The following is a 17751-nucleotide window of genomic DNA, read 5'->3' as shown; positions in this document are numbered from 1 at the left end:
ATTGAAGTGTTAACGAGGCGATATTACTTCAACGGTTAACACGGTGCAACGTACGGTACGGTATGGATGCTTAAGTGGTCATGCGATCGTAAGTGAACGGGACGGACCGCTGGTGTCAACGTTCGCTGCCCAAGGAAAGGATAATTCGACAGGAAGCATCATCTTTATTCCAAATTTCGATCAGCCGGCCGATCGCCGCTCGAGTTTCCGGACCTTCGCGTACTCCGTTAAAAACTCCGAGGAGCTTCTGGACGCGGCACAAAGGATCATCCGAACTTACTTCCCGGACAAACACCGCGTCCTGAGCATCGACAGAAACACTGAATTCCAAGCGGGTTACGACATTAAGGAAACTACCCTTTCATTCGAACTAAATTACGTGCGATCAAATTAGCATTTAATTAGCCCCGATAATAAAATAACTTGCAGCTCGCTAACAAAATTAATTAATTATTCCTAATTAAAGAAAAATTCACAGAAATGGCCGCATTAGCAACATCCTTCACTTGAGCGCTCGCGATGACCCAGAAAATGGCGACTTCCGCGCAATTCCGCGTAACTAAATTGACTGCCCCCTACTGAAGAAGGATCAACGTAAGAGATTCCTTCTTAGTAGATCCTTGAAATACACGGCATCGTCTATACGGTCACATTAAAAGAAATTAAAGGATATCTTCCGAGCATTTTCATTCGGTGTGCAACATGGGCTACAAAGAAAAAACCCATCAAACTAATGACATCGTCGAGTCATCCGGACCTCCCTCGGGCGGAGGCGGAAAAAAAAAACGTTTCAGTTCCGCCAACACAGCTGCCGCAAGCAGCAAGAAGCGGTCTCGCGGAAGTTAAATCGAGTAATTAAATAATCCGGACCTCCCGTCTCTTTTTCTCTCTCTCTCTCTCTCTCTCTATCTTTTTTTTCTCCTAAGTTCAATTTGAAGCGTGTCATTTAACTATCGCGTCTCTCGCGTGACTGTTCGATAATCGAGCTCGCGCCGGCTAATGTCACCGCGGAGCACGACGAATTGTCACGCACGTCGCGATGCGAGCGAAGACGCGCTTTCCGCTGCATCTCTCTCTCTCTCTCTCTCTCTCTCTCTCTTTCTTTCTTCTCATCCCATGAGAAACGCCGTTGCGCCTTCCCGGAATTTCGCCATTATACCGCGACGGCCGCCGCGGGAACCCCATAAGTAATAATTTGGCGGCCGCCCCCCTCTCCCCCGGCCCGCCGACAGCCGGATTGAATTACACCATCGCCCGGCAATTTGTTGGTTTGCGGTGTAATTCGGTTACCGGCGACCACGGTTCCACATTACCGGTGACCCGTGTAATGTGTTTCTTTGAGGAGGCCTCGACGATGCTCACGATTCGACTTTGGGGATGTGAACTTTCTTCAGGTTTCTATGGGAGAAAAAGAAAACGAGTGACCTGTTACGGAACCACCGGAACTCCCTTAAAAACTGGCCGGAAGCTGATGACAATGTCGATCGAGCGTCTCTCCCTGTTATCTTCACACGCGCAAAATTTTCCCCGGGAAACGACAAGGAAACTCGATGAAAAATACGAATATGAACGATATTACCTTATGTTTCGAACATAGCGGCAATTTCTCGGCAACGTGGACGAGACAGTTCTCGTTATTCCTGTAATGAAATTTTAATGGCGGGAGACACATCGGCGATGTGAGGAGCGTCGTAATGTATCGCGGGCGCAGTTTTCTCGATAAGAATTCTTTCCTACGGAGTGTCAGCCGCGATAAACAGGCGCCGGCCTGCTCCATAAACAGACATCCTCTCTGTTACTCAACACCACGGACGCCTAATTGCAATCATCATCGTTTCGTTATCTAACGATGAATATTCCCATTGTACGTTTCTCATTTTGTCATTCGTCCTCATTAATCGTCTTTCGCGTAATCGCGGTAATGAGGTCGGCAGGAGTGACGGAGTGACAATTTTTGCGTCCACGTTTACACACTCGCTCGGGTGAAATATTCGCCGTTGAAATAGGTCACGTTGAGAAGTGCGTTGCGAGAACGGAAATCGCGTCTACGTACGAGAGAGCGCGATCATCATGCGATTCATCCGCGTAGAATTTTCCGCGAGCGAGGGCGCGCGCACAAAGCTCGCATTATATCGATTAACTTGACATTATCTCGCTCGGGTATAAACAGGGGTGCGAGCTCGGTGTTATCGCTCGGACAAAAGTCGCCGATTGTTCGCATGTTTCGCGCTCTGCGAGTCGGCTCAATGAACTATAATAGTCGAAGAAGATGAGCGAGACGCGGAGAAAGAAAGAAAGAGAGAGAGAGAGAGAGGGAGAAAGAGAGGGAGAAGCGGCGACGCGCAACGACGATGAGTACGTGGTGTGTGCATTTTTTTTATTCATCTTCGAGTTTACTCGCTCGTAAACGAGGAGGCCGGAACCCCACGCGAGGGACACTGGAGGAGCGATGAAATGTTCGGGACAGAAGGTTTTCCAACCGTGTGTGCGCACAACAGCGACAGCGCGCACACATGTGCGGCGCTCCGGAGAGCGCTCGTAATTAAGTGCATAACGAGGCTTGTTTACGCCGAGTCAGCCCTCGTAATCTCCAGAGCCGCTTAGTCTGCTGTTTTAATCTGACTCTTCTCGATACGGGTATAATCCGTCGTACGATGCTGGGTGTACGATGTCTCTGCGCTGTATACGACCGTAAATAGAAACTTTCGCTGCGCCGAACTGCAGCGCGTCTCCTCGCCCGGCAGCTTCGGCACGCCTCGAGTTACGTTCCGAAGATAGTGATATGTTAAATGAAAAATTCCGAAATAGAGATATGTTAAATGAAAAATTCCGAGAAGAAAAAGATATTGCGAAATTTTAATTTTCGAGGGAGCTCGCAGAGATCGTCTCCCGTGGCTCGCGTACAGTGAATAATTAATGCGAAATATAATACAGTAATTAATAGAAAGCAATGGATAAATATTTATTTAATCCCTCCTCCCTCCCGTTAATCGCAATATTCTTCACTCGTGAATGAAGTCTCACAGACCCACTAATTTTCTCCCATTATTCTCCTCCGCTTCTTGAAGTAATATTCCTTTCATTAGCACTTGGCTAATGAACCAGACACTAAAGTACGTGAAAAAAACAATGAAGAACAAATTGGCAAGTAGGATGGTGTCTATTGGATATTGCGAGTTACGGAAAGTTGAGAAACGGGCGAGATGCGAATTTTTAATTAACGCCGATTAAAACGGCAATATGAAAATTCCGGGGGAATCCGACTTCCCGAACGCGCGTTTCTACGCGACGAAGACTGCGAGGCTGTTCACTCTTAACGAAGAGGCTCTCCATGTTTATTCATGCGCGTCCAGGGTGAAAATGTCAGGCATTTACCACGCAGATAGTTTCTCTCTCTCTCACCTTTGCCGTGTTGTTTCTACTTGTAAATAACTCGGCGAACAGCACTCGGCGAATCGACTTCGTCGATTTGTACGGGGAGCACGGAAAGGTCCTGTCGCTTTATAAATCATCTTAACGCTCTGCGGCTTGCATCCTCGCGGCGCACTCCACGCTCGGAGATATCAGGAGACCCGAGAAATCCGGAGTAACATTTCGACCGTTCAGGGATATCTCGAACAGTTCACGTCGATGACAAAAGGCGTTATCTCGAGACGCTTCCGCCGAGGCTACCCGGACTACCCTCTTACGCGACATCCTGCGACGTACAACGCGCGCGAGACGCGCAGGATTTTCGCTGAGGCAACGTCGAGGATTAACCGCGATATATTCGCGGGTGTCTGCCTGCAAAAATCAGCCGGCAGCTCGCTTAAAAGATCACACCGACGGCGTTGCAGAAGGTCATGAAATCTCACCTCCTGTGTCGAGAGGGTGGAGAGTCCGCTGCTACGCGCACACGTGCAGCACGCTACACCACCGTCAAATTTCCGTCCTTCGCGCGGAAATTCCACCTTATGTAATGTCCCGCAATATCCCTCCGCCCGAATCGCGTTAACCCCCGGCGTACGAAACTTTCCCTCGCGTCCTTGGATCTCCTCGTTGAGAGAAACCGACGGCCTTATCGTCGGCGACGCGCAGACAGTCCCTTCGCCGGCAGAGCCGAATGATAAAGCGGCCCGGAGATAATATTCATTAATGGCCACACGGGACGCGGACTCGCCGCGGTAAACATCTTGGACTTTCCACTTTCCATCGCTCAGAATTATTACAGAATGTCCCGGGATTTTCCATCTCAATTTTAACGCTAGTCTCTTCTACGCTAATTGAACGTGCCGAGCTTGATCGATCGATCGACCAATCCGAGAGAAAGCCTTCCCGTCTCAGCCATTCAGCCGAACACCGATTCCCGCTCGGAGATTCTCCTCGTGTTTAAAAGACGTCGGTTCTGCTCCACAGAGAGGAAAAGAAAAAAAGAAATACAGGGACTGCCGACGGCAGAAATTTTCGCATCGAGCCTCAAGTGGTGACGCAAGTCGTAATGTCAAGTCATCAATTAATGCGCCGTGGAAGAAGCGGTCCCTCACTTTCTCGCCGCGGCTTCCAACGGACTTTCCCCGCCGAGAGTTTCGCGTTCACCCTCGGCGCCGGTGATTTTCGATTTCCGCACGTCCTTGGGACAAACGTCCTCGACACCAAATCCCAAGGCCGTCGCCGAAATCGAGGACTAAGGTGAAGAGCCTCCTCGTCATGACGCCCGCGCGCTCTCGCTCTCAGCTACGGAGCACCCTCTTGCTCCGGCGTCTTTTCATTGCGAAAGAAGAAAAAGAAGAAAAGAAGAAGAGAAGTCACTCTCACCTTTGCTATCGCAGACGTCGCAGAGCACCATGTCCACCACCGGCAACGGAGAGCGCGTACTCTACCGCGTGGTCGCATCCGCACTGAGATATTTCGTGACGCAGGGCGACATATCGCGGCCGAGGATGCGGCGGAAAATGAGGCGGAGGTAACCGGCGTTGAACGAACGTACAGCACTATCGATCAGCCCGCGCTCGGTCCGTTAAGTGTTAACGGTTTGACAGCCAAGTTTGCACTGGCGACGTGGTGTCAGAACGACGTACGGACGACCAACGGCCCCGAACGCGGCCGGCGGGGCGACGAGGTCGAAGAAAGAGGGGCCGATATGGTCCATGGTGGTGGGGCGCGTCGAGGGACGCCGGATCAATATTAGGGCGTAGACTCAAGGGCAAGGGCCGTCAGCGCCTATACGGGGTGAATACGATACGGGGTGTTGATCTCCTAACGGCGGTTTCGCCGAGGAATTCGGCATCGGGTTTTCTCGACAATTCGACCACCTTTGCATCGCGGATATTGGATAGAGGAACTCGGGCGAGTCGCGAAAGACACTGGAGAATTGCGAGCTGAAGATTTCGTGCTCGAAAGTTCGAATTCAGTGTTGAGAGATGAACGTTTCATTCAACATCAGCGAAAGGTGTTACGTAGCAAATTCGAAATTTCCAATAGGCAGTGATTATGCGAGCAATCTTCGACAAAAGAGAACTTCTCGTCCAAGTCGTATGTTCGGGACACCCTGTATAGAAGAAATGCGTGCAGCCGCGTGCGTACGTGCGTGCGTGCGTGCGTGCGGAAAGGAATTCGGATGCTTCCGATATCGTACGTGGCGATATCGATTGTGGCCGTGGAGTATCGTCGATGCGTCCTATTGTGTCCCGAATTTGTTACACCCGGCCCTTCCGCTCCCACGGTCGTCGGAATCGATCCTATTATCTTCGCACGCCACGTGACGCCGAGAGATTTAGCATGAGATTAGAACGATTAGCCGAGGTACACGATGAGCAGTAAAAATTATTACACGGGTGTGTAAAACGCCGCTATTTGTCTTGCCGGATAATCGCGCCGATCGGTGGAGCGAGATGAAAGTTTCTCGCGCGGTAAAACCGATAAATAAACGACCCCTCCTCACTTACGTAATGGAGAAAAAAATGCCAAATGCACGTGACGCGAGCTCGTGCGCAACGATACTCGTCGGAAACACGTTAGATCGTGAGAGATTACGCTTTCGCGTGGAAACGGACTCGCTGAGCGATACATAAATTTAATTAATCGGCATTTGATTTACGGAAAGAGCTGCTACGAAGGAGACGGCCATTAAACAATCCGACAAGACTTTCCCCACCGCAGGTAGCGCGATGCACCGAGATGAAATTCCTCTCAGGACGTCGAGAAGATGCACCCGATGAGGATCTAACTTTCTCCATGATTATCGTTATCACGATCTTCGGGACGATAGCATTCTAAAAAGTTGTTTCATTTCATTCCGTCACTCTCACGATATTCTCCGTATATATTATATTTATTTCCCTGAGTTTCAATTGTTTCCCCCCCCCCTCTCACTCTTTTTTTCTGTCTTTTTCTCGAAGTAGCGCGCTTTTAATTAAATAACTTAAAAAGAAAACGACGGAAAATTCGGAGTATCCGCGTGCAACCGTGCGGAATATTTCCATCCCTGTGCCATTCGACAATTCTCGCACTTGGTTGCGCCCTTTTGCGGCAAATCCGCGCGCCTAGCTCGAAAAGGAAGCGATAAAATGAAAAGTAAAAATAATCGCATGTCATCGGACTGTTAATAGCGCACGCTGCGATCTTTCGCGCCGCAGATACGCGCGCATTCTCCTCGTTTATGAAAGACTTTCGCGGTGCCGTGAGAATGCGAATGCGGCGTGTTTCGCGACTCGCAAGGGGGAAGGCCCCTTACGGGCTCTCTCTCCCTTCGGGACGCGAAAACGCCGGTATTACGCGAACGGCTAAGTATCCGAGAGCAGCGGGCATAGGTGCATAGTTCAAGCGTAAACGCGGTATTTCATCGCGACGCGAAAGGATTAACCCCTTCGCAGCCACCGACGACCCGAGATCCTTTGATTCAGGAATTTTTCCCGAGGCGAAACGCGACGCTTGCTTTACGAGCCTTCCCGGGACAGGGAAAGAGAGAGAGAGAGAGAGAGGGACAGGAAGAACGTCGTCTTTGCATTACGCTAAGATTACATATGGTCAGCGTAATGTGACGATATCTATTCTGAGAGTGCAACGCGAAATTCTTCGCAACGTCCTGTGAAAAAGGAAAAACTTACCTCGACCGTGCGCTTAGCGTGAATGTTAGACTCCGCCTCGTCTCAATTAATCTGATTCCGTCAATCATTTCAGCCAAATTAAATAGTTGGATATCGAAGATCAACAATTTCGGCCAGCAACGATATTAACCGCTTTCCAAAGAGAAAAAATCGGCCCCATCTTTAAAGGAAAATACATCGAGTCATCGGTTTTATTTCTTTTACGTATTACACTACCATCATCATATTGAACGAATGGGGAAAATTCAGCGGTATAATTGTTGATTTTTTTATTAAATTTCTGACTGGTATATATTTTTTCTCTTAATTTTTTCGTATAGGATGAACTGCGAAGTGGACGCAGGATGAGTCGTTTTATCTAAGAATTATAGCATTCTTGACTCATCGGGTGGGCGCGTACGCAAGTGGAGATATAGTGAGTCCACATGTAAGATGATAAGTCGCAGATAAGAATGCTTGGCGGATAAAAGAGCGAGACAAGGCTCGCCTGCCGCCGCCGAGCAACTTTTTTCACGTGGCGTTCAGGCAAAGGTGACGGTGTGCCACTCGCTAAACCCGTATTCACTGCACTCGGAGAACTAGAAAGCTTCCTGGAAGTATCAGCCGTGAGAACATATCGACACTTTCGGCATCCGCCGACTCGTAATTTGAACCAATCGGATCGCAAATCGGAAAAAGCGACATTTATTATCCAGCTGGGTATTTTATTCAAACTAATATTCAGTAGCGCATTCTCTCACGCACATTGAGTCGAACCAACAATTTTTCCACGATGAAAAATCAACAGGAGTCGGATAAGTAAAAATTATTCCCCCGAGTTTGTACACACATGTATGGGTTTTCCTCTCGTCGGGAAAGGCGAAAGTTTCGAGGGAGCTTTTAGGACTCGAAGAGACCCCGTTAAATAGAACGAAAAAGTAAATCGACTCGACGGGCGAAGGAGAAGGGCACAATGGGACCCGTAAATTTCGAAGCTTGAAATATACGGACTACGACGGCGTTTACATAAGTACCAGCTCTCCGGTACACGCAACCGGCCGTCGCTCTCGAAAAGCTCGCAGGGTGCTCATCAGCCCGAAGCTTTCAGCGCGGAACCAGAGAGAAGAGAGGCGGCGTGACTGTTTCTCCGACTAACTCCATACAGGGGAAGGACATATGTTAAGGGGATACACGCTATATCGGGGACACTTTACCCTGACCTGCGGTAGTAACGCGAATGAACGAACGAGCGAGCGAGCGAACGAGGGAGCGTTCTAAAAATAGGGGTGCCCCGGCCCGAGGGATTAATGAGTATGCCAGTTGTACTGTAATTTTAAACACCTCGACAAACGTCGCTAATCCAATCTACTGGCTTATAAAGCGCCCCTCCTTTTCGAACGGACGTCGAGCGGCCCGCGGGCATTAAAGCGATAAACTCGGGAACAGGCATCGTCGAATGGTCGAGGAAGTAACTGCGAGAATCTCTGTGTAACTCGCGTCCTTCCACCCTCGACTCTTCGAGTTTTCCGTCGGGCAAGGGAAGAGAGAAGTGACGTTGTCGTGAGCAGACACGCACAATTCGACAACGTCCTCTTTAACGAAGTCAAGTGTTGCGTTACGTGAAATCATTTCCGACCGAGATTTGCCGGAACATTTGTCACTCCTACGTGTGAATGTCGTCTGCATTGCTCCCTCGTGATCTTCCGAGGACTCATACCTTTTGTCCAGAACTACATACGTTTTCAATTCGGCGCAATTATCGCAATTTAAATTATAAATTACACTGTGTACAGATTTCTCTTTTTTTATAAGAGATACGTACTAAGCTTTCACAGATTCACCGAGATCTTGAGGCGCGAAATATTCAGCGAGGTAGTCGGAGGTATGTTCGGAAGGGAAGAGCTAGAAGCACACACACACACACACACACAACACACAGGGACTAGAATCGCACAAAGTGTCCCAGTTTTCTCAAACTCACCCTTCCGCTGGTCCTCGTTGTCCGAGTGGAGCTCGACGTCGTGCAACCTCATGGATTGGACGAAACCTCGCCAGTGACTCCGCGAGCGGCCCCTCTCGGCCCCGAGGTCGCTCCTCAGATCCGCCAGCTGCCGGTCGGACTCTTTCACGAGCCCGTCCAGAATATCCGGTCTTTCCAGATTAGAACTGGCCTTGGAATTCTCTTCCGTACTCGCGCCGTTCGGCGAGTCCTCCTCGAGATGATCGCGGAAACCTCGATCCTCCCACGAGCACTCGTCCTCCGAGTAATTCGCGTCCTTCCACCCCCGACTGTTCCTCCGCCTGCGAGCGGGAGGACGCGGCTGCTCCTCCGAACTCGTTTCCACCTTCTCCCTGTGCTTCTCCCTCTCCGGGATCCTCTCCTGCAGCGCCTTGTTGCTCAAGAGCTTTCCGCCCGCGTCCTTGTGCGTCCTGTTGCTCGCGTTCTTCGGATTGTTGCAACGTTCCTTCAGGGACTCGCGATTGCCGCGGGACGCCTCCAGCAATTTCTGCGCCAACAGCCGGGTCCTGGTGATCTCCGTGCCGGGCTTCTTCTCCTCTTTCTCCGAGTCGCTCTTGATTTTCCTGTCGTTGCCACTCCTGGCCGCTGTCCTGGCCGCGGGATCCGCCGTCTGGAACATCTGCTGGATCCTGAAGATGTCCGAGCGGATTTTGGCGGAAGCCGGCACGTCGCTCTTCTTGCTCAGGATCATCGATGGCTTCGATTCCGTCTTGTCAGTCCTCGAAGGACCCCTGTAATTCCTCTGCGTCGGCGTGTTCCTCAGCCTCTCCAGATCCTTCAGGTCCGCTAAGAGGGAACTGTGAGTCCTCGGTAGCCTGGCGTTACCGTCGTCGAGGCCAACGGCGACGCTGCGCGGCCGGTTCCTCGAGTCCGTCCTGCCGATTTTCTCGAGCGGCGTCAAGGATTGATCCATGAAGACGGTCTCGCGAATCTCGTTGATATTGCGCAGCTTGGGCGCGCCTATCTTCAAGCCGGTGGTCCTCACGATCACCCTCTCGACCGACTCGATGTCCCTCTCGCGGCCCAAACGCCTCTCCTCGATCAGCCGCGCCCGGTTCGCGTCGATCGGCGTCGCGAACGAGCTGTGACCGATCGGGCCTTTCACGGAACAGGCGGCACGCGAATTCGCCCCGGGATTGACGGGTCTGCTGCTGCGGAGAGGAGACATCCGGACCAGCTTCGGCGCGTCTCGGGGGTCGTCCGTCTGCAAACTGCCCCGGTACACCATCTTTCGCTTCTCGGTTGGCTGCTCGCGTCGACGAAATGGAGCAGGTCAACCGAGGTGTATCATAATCGTCGTCCACCTGCAAAGAAGAATCGATCATTACCATTTGATAGTGTAAGATAGTATAAAGATACGGTGTGTCACAGGGGAATGAAGAAGTAACCCCCGCAGGTAAAAATTAACTGTATGATACAACTGAAATTTCATCGATTTGGTTCTTCGTCCGCGTGTCTAGTTTTTAATTATAAGAGCTAAAAACTACGTCTGGAGATTAGATTTCAGTTGTATCGTATGGACGGATAATTCCTTTCTTCCACGCATGCACGCATTAATTTAACGCCGGCATTTAAGAAGACATTAATTTACGTCGTTTACTGAGTAAAAAGCCGCTTGTGGTTTCTCTAAGGGCATTAAAATGTCCTCAGAGAATTGTTCGAGATTGCCTGATGTGAACGAAAGGCGGTACCGCCGCATCGTAATCGTAACTTTCGAAAGAGCTGAAATCGAATCTCCGCTCAACTGCTTTCTTAAGTGTCGTGTAGGTGACGGAAGGACCAAATGGAGCCGTAAAAGCTAAGGATCGTTATCTAAGACGGCCCACCGCTCGTTGAATAATACCCCTATTCAGCTATCGATAATGATTTAACTTTCCACCGCGGCATTACGTTTTACTAATGGCTCACACACGTCGACGTTAATCTATGCAAATTACCGGTGAAACTCCCCGAACGCCGGTGGAACAAAGCTCATGCCTGACTGAACGCACGTACATGCAATCGCAGTCATTTAAGCCGGGAATACGAATTTTAATCTACGAGCGAAGTCAGCTCGGGGGAGCGACTTGATTAAATGTCAGGCTTCACGGTTGCGCGATGATTTTGGCGCCACAATTTAACGATTATATTACGCCTTTGAAGAAAACAAAGAGTAATGTCACGGATCTATAATCTATCTCGGCTTACAACTTGTCCGCGCCGTACAACGTATTCAGAAATGTCAGAGAAGCTACGGTGTAATTGTACGTACGTAACGGCATAAATTGACGACAAATTATAATTAAATTATATTTAAATTACGTGAAAGTGCTTTCGATGTATTCCGCTGAATTTTTACTTCCGACAATTCGATCCGATGGACTTTTATTTTCCGTAGTCGAAAGTGCCCTCGAGAATCGTATCACGGCCGGAATGGATCGGGCTCCCCATAAATATCGCATTTGCGATTTGTCCGGTGTAATTTTGCAATTATTCCTCCCTTGCTCAATCGCACGGTGTTGTAAACCAAGACGTTTCTGCGAAGAAAGGAAAGAGAAAAATCGAGAACTTTCAAGCCACGCATCGCCGTTCCAATGGCGGAGTATCAATCTGAACGGCGAGACCGTTCCACCTTTATTTTTTTTCCAACATCGCAGCTCGATTTGCCTTGCGCAACACCGTCGTCCACTTGTCGAGCTACACGCGCGACGAAGGGGAAAAATGTCGCCGGCAACTCCTGCAGCCTATCGCGGTCTCCACTTCAGAGGGTCAATTCGATTCGCAAGGTCGCTCCACGTTCAAATCACCGACCACGCTGAAAATTCCTCCTCCCCTCCCGCCCTGCCTCTCTACCTACGTCGAGCGTACATATACGTATATATTTTATTTATCAGGAAACGGCATGGACTCGTCGCCGAGACTATAATCGACGCGGATTACAGTCCGCGACCAGTCCGAGAGAGAGCCGCGGTAGCTGCGTTTTATGTGGGTGTCGCGTAACGCATGTGGGCAGCGACCCCGCGTCACAGATGTCTTTTGCAACACGCACAACACGCACACAGGCATGCGCGTGCGCGCGTGTGGGTGTCGCGCGCGCGTGCTACACGCGTGATCGTCCGCGTTAAAAGCGTCGTTCAGGTCGCGGCTGCATTTTAATCGACGTCCGGTGCGCATATTCTAATCGCGAGATCGCGGGATCGCCCGACCGCGGCGGATCGAGGGTTGACAGCCGAGCGCGCGCGTCCCGCGAGCCGCCATAAATGGGCAGCGCGCCGGCGGAACGATGCCTCCTGCGAACGAGACAGATCGATCGTCGTCATTATCGACATTACTATGCGAGTACCGTCGCCGGCGTGATATAAGCCTCGTGACGCAATCCCGGGCGTTCGTCCTTCTTTTAAAGCCACCGATGTGAGCAGCTGCAAGTGAAGCGAAGCCCGTAATTTGTAAGTTTGTCTTTCCGCCCGAAGAGAGGCAACGAGCGAGGTTGAAAGATCAGCCTTCTGGAACACCTTCGCCGATAACAGAAGAAACGGTATTCTTTAAGTGGAATTTATGAAATTAATTTCTGTTCGGATAAATAATTTCGAGAATATGGTGTTGCGCGAAGCAAGGTCATTTTTTGGAGCTTGCGAAGGACCCGGCAATTAAAGAGTGATAATTTCGGATATGATCGTAAGGTTGAAAGATCAGCCTTCTGGTTTTTCCGTTAAATATCCACCGGAAATAATAACGGTATTTTTAAGATCTATGAAATTAATCTTGATTTGGATGAATAATTTGGAGAATGTGTCTTGAAATGAAGCCAAAGTATTTTCTAAAGTCTGCGACTGTCTGTGATAATTTCGGAATAATATAATCGGTGCGAAATAATGCGGCTACGTACGCGATAGCCGGGCGCCTGCTTAATTTGCTTGCTTCGAACTTCTCATAGTCGCGAATTATTCCTCACCGGGCACAGAATTCCGCTAGGCCTAATTACGTCCTATCGGTATGGATCGCGGGGTTAACGAAGAAGACAAAAGCGCGAAATTCTCGGCAACATCGCCGGTAAGGAACGAACCCGCGTAATTAGGCGGCATTCTGTCTCTCATAATTCCGATTAAATATCCGCCTACTGTAGAGCTGACTTCATTTCGAATTCCTACTTAATTGGCAGCGACAAGTCTAATCGGCAACTCTATCGGTTATTTTAAGCGAGTTAACACTACATCCTCGACTCGGCTTGAATTTATTAGGAGCGGCTGATCCGTGAGTTTGACTGACAATATAACCGTCTGGTATACGTTTAATTAATTTTCGGATACTCGTTACTTTGTGCCGTTGTGAAAGTAGAATCGTAGACCAAGTTGCTCAATTATATTTAACGAAAGGAACGAAGATTCGGCCGTAATAAATCACGCGATTATAACGCGTACGGTGAACCGTACGCAGAGACGAGAAACTGAAATTTCTAATCTCCGAATTCTCCGTGCGATTCGCAGACAATTGTTACCCCCCGTGTTATTAATCGTTACCGGCCGATGCATTATGCAAATCTCCCTCGTAGGGAAGAGAGCGGGGAGTCATGAAAAATTCATCTTAAAATTTGTTTTCTCTCGTCGCGCGAAGGCTGACCGGTCCATTTGCTTTCTACTTTATCGAAAAATTATACCGTAAGAGAATGGTAAGTAAGTTTTTTTCTTTTCCTTTCCTCCGGGCAGACGTGAAACGAGACGGGAATCGTTAAAAGTGGTCTGATGAGTAATCCGGATTTCTGGCTGCTCGTGCGAATCTGACCGGCATTTATCCGTCTCTCAGACGACGAGGCCGATCGTTATCGCCGTACCGATGTACCTAAATCCGCGAGTCCGTCACGCTGTGTGACGCCAAGCTAGCTCGCTCGCTCGCATGAAGGAGGACGCGAGATAGGTGCGCGAACTTCGCACGCGTTTAACGGAATAGACGTCGTTTTCCGCGTGCGCGCGACTACGCGCGAGTGCACGGCGAAATCCGAAATCGTCCATCACACGTCAACGCTTTTTATGCTTCCGGCAGGCGAGCAAGCGCGCTCACGCGCGAGTAACCGCGCGCGCGCGCGAGAATGAAGGAATACACCTGCGAATTAACCGCGGATTCACCTGGTCTGTTTATCTCCGGGGGAACCGTGAGATTCGTAAAATCCCGGACGGACGGACGGACCGCCGCTTTTTCCCTCTCCGCCCACGGGGATCCAATAATAACGGGGAACTCCGGTCTCGCGGTCTCTCCTCGAGAGTCTGCAACAAGAAAATTCATGCATTTTCCATTAGAACGCTATTGCGAGCGGATGATTTTACGGCTTTCCGCGCTCAGTGCGTTGCTCCCGTTCTCTCTTCGCTCGATGGGCTCTTTGTTAATCGAAGTGGCCGACGGAATACCTCAGGAGGAGGTTCAACTGGACCGAAGCGTGAATGAAAAAAAGAAACGTCGTGAAAGAGAAGTAACGAAATATTGACGAATACCAGAAAAGATATACTTACAATAACGCGAAATCTAATCCGATGTTTTTGTCTTTTACGTTTGCAAAGTACGTCGAATTTTCGTGCAGTTTTAAAGTTCCGGAAAAAAGAAAAACTCGTTTTTCCCCCAATCTTTCCGCCGTTATATCCGTCTCGCTAACGACATATTGCTCTCGGTTTAAACACGACTTACTGCAAAAATGGCAAATATTCACATATTTATATTTTTCATACCGTGAGATACCATTTATCGGAAGACTTCTTTTGCACATTTGTTTTTCTTCCCTTTAGCACCGACGATATTTCCACTCGCTCGCGGACGCACGACTCGAGCTGGATCCGTTCCGCTCGTCCGAAAGGGAGACGGACTTTTTTCGACCGCCGTACACTTAAACGAGAGAGTAACTCTCCCGAGATGGCTATATTTAACCGCGAGTCTAATGATTGCGCTCTCAGCCCTTTCCTTCGGGCCGTCGCAGCGCCTTGATTACACCGCAATGGGAATCGCGCATCCACCAATCTCCGTGTGAAACTTAGCGGATCGCGGAACTTCCTCCGCAAATCATAGCCATCATTCCGAGCGGATTCGAGTGATCCAATTCCGCGTAAGTGGATGAGAACTGACGGTGAGCCGTTCTCGTCGCGTTCGCAGCAACGCAGCAGCGACGATCTGTCCCAGAAAGAAGCGCAACGCTCGGCTCATCGCCTCTTCATTTACACGCGCTGTTTCCGAGGCCGTACAAAGTCGTGACGTAATCGAATCAACACGGTGTTTGTCGTCCGTCGGATAACAACAGTTGCGCGATTGATTCCGCTCATGAGAGAGCCTGTGAGTGACGTAATCGAGTCGAATGTAACTCGTTCCTCGCTAATTAAGATCTGTCCGAGACAGGGCCGTCCTTTACGTTTTCGCGAGATTGAAAAGCTCGACGGAAGGAGCTCGCGTCGTGCGTGATTTCGTTTCACCCTTGCGTTTCAGCGAACGTGAACGCGAATCGCGACACAATTTCTTCCCGGCGGAAAGCCGAGACGCTCGCGTACGAGATCGCGCACGCGAGAACGATCGTAACGGTTTAATTAAAATTTCTGATCGCATCTATATATACTGTATACCGCGCATACTTGGCCGCCCGGCTTGCTCCACGCTTGGAAACCCACCGGATCCTTCACTTCCGTGAGAGTAAGAACGGCTTATTTACAAGTCCCCCGCTTTTTCTTCACCTCGCCCGTATACGATCATCTCGTCCTCAATAGAATATGTATAATCGTCTACAATGGGGGTAAACTTAACGGTCGGACTTGTTACGTCGCGGCGGACGGTCGACGATTCGCAGACGAAACCGACGGGGATGCAGCGGTCTCGCGGAAGAAAAATTTCGCCTCGCTGATTTCGACTCTTTCTCTACCGGCGATCCTCCGATTACCGAAGAAACGGTTCTTGTTGCACCTAATTGCCGGTACACTTTCCCCGCACGCGAGAGTTATTCAATCGAATTCCGTTTGATTCATCGTCCGATCTCATTCATCCTCGGTAAGAATTCGAATGGGTTAAAATAGACGTCGAGTTTACTCTCTCTCTCTTTTTTTTCCGTCTCTCTCAATTATCGGCCGATTCTATTTTCGTATTGCTGCGCCAACGCAAATTACGAATGTCAATAATGCTCTCCCCCCTACGAGGCAACGTTACGAATCACTCCTAATTAACGTTAAGCCGCTAATTAGTCGGCATTACCTTCGTGACAGTCGAGTTGCGCCGTTTCGGCGGCGCGGAATCCTGAGGTCGTAAGTCAGCGATTTTTCAGCCCAGCCTTGCTCGGGTTGCTCCACCACATTCAGCGTCTATTCTATGCCTCTCGTCTTCTACGTCAGATACCTGCGTTCGATGTGGTGGCACTCATTCGAGAGAATTCTGCCGATGGCTCAGGGAGGAGAGCGCGAATCGACCTCGCACACCCCTCTCTGTTCGGCACGGAACTTGGGCGCGGAAACTTTATCGACAAGAACGTTCACGGCATCGCACTCTATCATAATTGGCACGGAACTTTTCACATCACGCCGCCGGACACGCGCCGAATCACTTCACGAAAGTACCTGCGTACCTGCCTGTCGCGATGACCCTCGCCGCTATTTCAGCCACACAGTTTCCTCCACGTAGCACCCCCGGTCCGTCCTCCGACCTTCCCCAATGTGCGTACCTTTTTTTTTTGCGCGGGACTTTCAAATCGAAGGTGCGAAGTGGAACGTGAATTCAGCGAGATCCCTCTAGAATATTGTTTTACTTTTCTTTCTTTCTTTATTTTATTATTATTTATTTAATTACACGCCTGAAAATTACGGAAATATTTTTGTCCCTTTACGAATTGTCCTCTTACAAGTATCATTATTTTTATAAACGTTATCACATTCGTGTATTTTGATAGATATGTAAGAGTACATTAAAAAAAAAATGTGTATTTCTCCGTGATGTATTTGCAAAGTCTATCTTTGACGCTTTTAACGTGTCCGGTGTGCTTGAAAAAACGGGAGGAAATTCTATTATTATCGTCCGTACTTGTGATTGCTCTCTCACTATGTCCGCTTTTATCTTCCTTCACTGCATCCTTCCTCGACTTCCTCGGCTTATCTTCGCTCCACTTTGGCGCACCACCATGTGCGTGCCACTCGCGGGGACGACGACGACTGCGACGGCCATGTGCCCCCGTGCCGTGAGAAGCACTGAATGAGTTCTCCAGACACGAAACATAATCGCGTCTACGGCAGGCTCTGTATAGGTACACTACTCTTTTCCTTTCCATTCCATTCCAGCGCGGCGGTGGGGTTTCCGTACCACACAACTCCCCACTGCGTACGTGTACCAGCGCGACCCACACCCACGCGACCATACGTGGGTCGCCGTCCCGACGTTGGCGGGAGAGAGAGAGAGAGAGAGAGAGGAATGATAAACGGAGATTTGTACAGATTTCTTCTATCCCAAAACAAAATCCAGGAATAACAGAGCTAGGAAGAAAAAATTGCCAAAAGAGACCGCGAGTTGTCGCTAATTAATTTCGAGATAAGAAACTTGAAATTTAATGGGCGTAAAAACAGGAATTGGAAATTGGAAACGCAAAGCGCGATGGAAAGAGAGAAATCGTACGTACTGGTTCCTCCAGATAAGCGGGGCCTTGTTGAACGCAGACCCCGACTGCCGTCTATTTTGGGCAAAAAA

The 17751-nt window shown here is 49.6% G+C and overlaps 1 protein-coding gene across 2 annotated transcripts in view; it reads right to left on the bottom strand.

The window, feature by feature from the left end:
• Window positions 1–17240, bottom strand: part of LOC106740732 — a 32398-nt gene extending 15158 nt beyond the window's left edge. The window contains exons 1-5 of one of the 2 annotated variants that reach the window (XM_014612060.1): window positions 17095–17240; window positions 16643–16805; window positions 16276–16416; window positions 14184–14321; window positions 9046–10388 (exon numbers count right to left, since the gene is read on the bottom strand). In XM_014612060.1, the coding sequence (XP_014467546.1) occupies window positions 9046–10312 (1267 nt within the window). In that variant the 5' untranslated portion in view covers window positions 10313–10388; window positions 14184–14321; window positions 16276–16416; window positions 16643–16805; window positions 17095–17240. Of the gene's footprint in view, window positions 1–9045; window positions 10389–14183; window positions 14322–16275; window positions 16806–17094 lie in introns of both variants that reach the window. The other variant, XM_014612061.1, reaches the window with a different exon arrangement.
• Window positions 17241–17751: the final 511 nt, after the last annotated feature.

This window comes from Dinoponera quadriceps, unplaced genomic scaffold, assembly GCF_001313825.1.
Source record: "Dinoponera quadriceps isolate SergipeBrazil2010 unplaced genomic scaffold, ASM131382v1 scaffold558, whole genome shotgun sequence".
Lineage (NCBI taxonomy): Eukaryota > Metazoa > Arthropoda > Insecta > Hymenoptera > Formicidae > Dinoponera > Dinoponera quadriceps.
Note: the sequence above shows the minus strand (reverse complement) of the source record. Positions and strands in the feature narration are given on the sequence as shown.